The following is a 5117-nucleotide window of genomic DNA, read 5'->3' on the forward strand; positions in this document are numbered from 1 at the left end:
AAACTCAAATGATGTTATCTTGATTACTTTTTAAAAATCAAACCGGATTTTGATCGGGTTGACCCAATCATGTTTGGACCCACCAAGTTACTATGTCACATCATGTTAACTCAGCCCAATTTAATTTGAAACACAGGCTAGGCAAGGGGTGGGTCAGGGGTTCTCTAGGTTGATCTACCAAGGTGGACTAGGTTTGATAACACATTCAAAATATTCATAGTATTACGCACAAGCTATGTATTATTTTTAAATTTTGAATACATTCACATCAAAATTATCATAGTATTATTTTTTTAATAAAAAATATAAACTTGCTTTTATGATTATGACGAGGTGTTGTCTAAAAAACAAGTACTTGAAAAAAAATGCATTAACAAGATAGAGAGTTTTAATTAGAAAGATGTCTTTTTTAACCTTATTTTAAATTGTACAATTTTTTTATATATTTATACTAATTGTTTTTTGTTTTTATTAAATAAAGAACATATAACAAAAATGTTATATTTTTTATTAAAAAAAATAATAAAAAAAGGAGGGATTATTGTAGCAAATTATTTTGTTTCAATAGAATTAAAATTATTACTTTTCTTAAAAAAATATTGACATGTCATTAAAACAAATTGAATGAGTCCCCGTGACAATCTTTTAATTTGTATCTATCTCTCAGTTTTCTGATTGAATCTTTAATTATCATTAACAACTCTTTTTAACATTTATTAGTGTGTATAATTATTGATTTATCTCTATTAAATGCACTTGTTAACAACACTTTTATATTCTTTTTTGTTTTGTTTTGTTTTTTTACATTATAAAGACATTAAACAGGGGTGGGGGGGGCGTGGCCACTTCTTTATGAGATGACAGGGTGACTGGACATGGTCGTTGCATACTCTCCTGTAAAACAAGTCTTCTAATTAATAAAATAGAGGTCCTCCGATGTTTAGGTTAGTAAATATAGGAGGGAAATAATATGCAAGAAAGAGATGTATTTATACATCTTAATCACATGACCTTATCTCATGGAAAGTGGAATAATGAAGTAGAATAATTTTTTTTTCTTATAGGTAATTTGAAAAAATAAGTGGTTGATTGTTACATATGACTTGTTATGCTATTGGTGAGAAAGGTTGAAATTTACAAGTGATTAAAGAAAAAGATTGACATCTTTAATAAAGAGACATATTAGTAGGAGATAGATAGGTGGTGAAAGATAATCAATGACGAGAAAAGGAGGTATTATTTTGACAATTCAAGATAACCCTTGACAGACAGGCTCAATTTTTATTTTTATTTTTTAACTTTGAATCATACCATAAAAATTAACTTTTAATCTAAGGAGCGCGGGTAATTTCGCTAATAAATACTTAAAGATGGTTTGATTTTGACTGTATCATGGGTGGTTCAAATGTAAAATAATCAATCTATTACAAAGGTACTGAATGGTACCGCATGCGAGGAGAAAGAGGATATTCCATACAACGCTGTCTGAACGCGAAGTGCCAGTGGCTTCGCAAATCTAACTGGAGGTAACTAATATAATCACAATATCACTTGTCTTCTTCTGGCAAGAGAATCACAACACTGGCCTTGATCTGACAGTGAGTTAAATATTATCATCTTTTTATAGCTGTTTTCTGTTGGCTTGCGGCAAAACTGTATGTGCAGATTGGCGTTCGCCATGCATTACATGTTTTTTATTGTTTAATTTACATCCATCAAGCAATTATTAGTCCTAAAACGCCCCCGTATTTACATACGTGTTTGTTATTTTATACGTGATATACCTACCATACGTGTAGCCAAGAAGAAGAAGAAGAAGATATACGTAGATACTTGTCAATTGATACCTTACCCTATGACTTGGCCTCTAATTTGGAAAGCTAGGACGTCATCTTCAGTAATTATATTACTAATATTTCTCTCTATTAGTTGAGCAGACTTTGGATTCTTAAAGCGTGACTGAAGTAAGAAGGGAGACCAAGCAAGGGTAGACATGGAAGGACCCTGTTGCTGATTTGTTTATGATGGAAAGTTCTCTTGGCTAATCAACAAACAGGAGTGATAGAAATTGATTATTGAAATTAGACTAGTCTTTCTTGACTTGTGCTCTCTCTTCATAAATGTAACCAATCTTCTCCCTGAGTGTTCAGAAAACCAAGTCTGTCAAAGAAAGTTAGGAACCACATTCATCAGGCCTCTCTGTTTTGACTCTCAACTTGTTGGTTTCTCAGAAGAAAAGGGAGAGAGAAAGATGGGAAGGGCTCCTTGCTGTGACAAGGCCAATGTGAAGAGAGGGCCTTGGTCGCCTGAAGAAGACGCAAAGCTGAAGGAGTACATGGCGAAACACGGGACAGGAGGGAATTGGATTGCTCTTCCACAAAAGGCTGGTAAGCATAAACACCTTTTCCTCTTCCTTTTAGTTAGTGGGTTCTGAGTAGTTGACCTGTAAGATTATTTTAATGGAAACGACTCCCACTCCATGAAAAGTGATCTTAAGGTTTCAGTGCTCTTCCTTTTCTGTCATTTCCAGTTATGTTTTGTTTACAATCTCGATTCTCTCTGGGATTTGTTTTTCAGGTCTTAAAAGATGTGGGAAAAGCTGCAGATTAAGATGGCTAAACTATCTCAGACCCAACATTAAACATGGGGAGTTCTCTGATGATGAAGATAGGATAATCTGCAGCCTATATGCCAACATTGGAAGCAGGTATTCTCTCAGCTTTCTTTTCCAGTAATCTCACTCCAAAATCATATGTTTCTCTCACATATTTTGTCATCCTTACTGAAATTGATAGTTTTTAGTCTTGTATGACTCCTTCTCCTATCTAAGACATGGAGAGAATAACATGAATGAATTATATGAGTGTATCTACAATTCTGGCAAAAAAGTGAAACCTCAAGAAACAACTGCATGCTCCTAGAATATGCCAATTTCGGATAATTATATAATTATATGAAGTCTATGCATTCATGCTAAGCTTACATTTTTATTAAGAGTGCTGAGCTACTCTTAATTTAAAGATCAGATCATTCACTTTCATTTCTTCTTACATAACTTGTTCACATCAAAATGCAGGTGGTCAATAATAGCAGCTCAGTTGCCAGGCAGGACGGATAACGATATAAAAAACTACTGGAACACCAAGCTCAAGAAGAAACTAATGGGTTCGATTAATCCTGATGCTCTGAGAAAACCTCAGCAAGCTGCTCATTTCTCATCTCTCCTTCACGCTACATCATTGCCGTCTTCACCATCCACTCCCCTGTCACCATCACCTTCATTCACATGCAGCAACAACAGTTATAATTACACCCTAGCTAGGTCTTTCACTGAACCAATTTCGTTTTCATCAAGTCCTTTGAGCAATAACTCTTTCACTACTGCTTCTATGCTACAACCCCAAGAAACCTTTGTGGGATCTATGCAAAATTATCAAGTTAAAGATAATCTCATAATGTTTGGAGGTGAAGCTAGCTGCAGTTCTTCTGACGGAAGTTGCAGCAATCAGATGAGCCATGTCAAAGAGGAGTATGAACATGGTGATGGTGCAAATAACAACACTGGACAGGTGGGCTTGCAAAATTATCTACACAATCGGGTTGAAGACGACCAAAAGTTGATGGTTTCAAGTGGGTTTGCTGGTCATGATGTACTTAATGGGTGGACTGGGAAGCAAATCGGGTTATGGGAAGAGAATCCATTAGACTATGGTCTAGAGGAGATAAAACAACTTATTAGCACTAGCAGTTGTAATAACTTTTTGTTTGATGAAAACAAGACAGCGGAAAAGGCCATGTACTACTGATGCTGACCGTGAGTGAAAACCACAAGATTTGAAGGCAAGTAAGGAATGGATTCAAAGATTCAGATTTCAGGCTCATCAGTTTGTGGGGGGCTTTTTTTTTTTTTTTTGGAAAACCTTTTTGACAGTACATGCTAAAAAGTTTCCTTTGTGCATTTCTTTTTTGGAAATGATGTTATCTATGTTAGTACAGTTAACGGCAACATTCAGCAATAAATGTTATGGAAACTATAGAAGCCATGAATATCATCTTTCAAGGATAAAAGTTGAAGATCAGACACTGAAATCGCTTATTTTTGTATATTCATCTATTTTGTTTCATGCAGATTAAATATGCAGTCGTTTAAGGATTTAATCTTCATTGAAGATTTTTGAATCTAGTCAAGCACAAGGTTTTGAAAAAGACTTTGATGCCAATCCTAATCCCAGTCTTCCTCAACAAGTATGTTAATATATGAACTCAACCTTATTATATCGTGCAATGCAGGCATAACGCCAGAATAGACTTCAGAGATACCTGGCTTGTTAATTTCATCTTGATTTTTTTTCATGGGTGGTGACCAATTATATCAAAGGTCCCCAGACATGATTTGAAAACAAGGTTTTCATTACTTTTTTTTAAATAAAAAAAAACACATACGATGCAGAAGATGGTTAAGATGAGTGACACATGGGAACCGTGCCTCAATTATTGATAACCCTATGATTAGGACTTGTGCGAGGATGAAGTGGGAAAAGCCTGATTAATTAGAAAATGAATAAATGATAAACAAATTCAACTTGGAGAAGATTTAAAGAGTAAACAATCGAGGTCATCCAGTAATAGAGAATCCTCACAGGGAAGCAGTCCAAAAATCAATGATATCAGGATAATGATACCTCTTGGGTTGGTTTAAGACAAGATGGTTTGTGTATTTTAATGTTTTTCCAAGAAAAGCAGAAAGCCAAAGTTGAAAGATGAATGCATTGACCTCTCCATAGTATTTTAATGTTTTTCCAAGAAAAGCAGAAAGCCAAAGTTGAAAGATGAATGCATTGACCTCTCCACCATTTTGTTTGCTTCTCATGTAAGAGATTGGACTAATGGAGTTTGCCAGCTACGGGCATTATTTAAGTTCAAAATCAAATTGTCTTTGAAGCAAATGGGAAGGATTTTCTAGGAATGTCTTTTCCGATGGAGCTTAAAAGGTCAAAAAGTTGTGGCACCTACAGAGCCACCGAGTGTTAGGAGTGTTCAGTCTGCACACTTCTTTAGGTAATCATATGTGCATCAGCAGTACCTTGTATACCTTTTTTCTTCTTCTTTTTTCCCCT

The 5117-nt window shown here is 35.0% G+C and overlaps 1 protein-coding gene across 1 annotated transcript; it reads left to right on the forward strand.

Moving 5' to 3' along the window:
* Nucleotides 1-1982: 1982 nt before the first annotated feature.
* LOC112324492 (transcription factor RAX2) lies at nt 1983-4079 on the forward strand. Its single transcript, XM_024587457.2, has 3 exons — nt 1983-2387; nt 2578-2707; nt 3077-4079. The coding sequence occupies exons 1-3, from the start codon at nt 2252-2254 to the stop codon at nt 3804-3806; spliced, it is 996 nt and encodes a 331-aa protein (XP_024443225.1). The 5' UTR covers nt 1983-2251; the 3' UTR covers nt 3807-4079.
* The last annotated feature ends 1038 nt before the right edge of the window (nt 4080-5117 follow it).

The sequence above is a fragment of the Populus trichocarpa genome, chromosome 16 (assembly GCF_000002775.5).
Source record: "Populus trichocarpa isolate Nisqually-1 chromosome 16, P.trichocarpa_v4.1, whole genome shotgun sequence".
NCBI lineage: Eukaryota > Viridiplantae > Streptophyta > Magnoliopsida > Malpighiales > Salicaceae > Populus > Populus trichocarpa.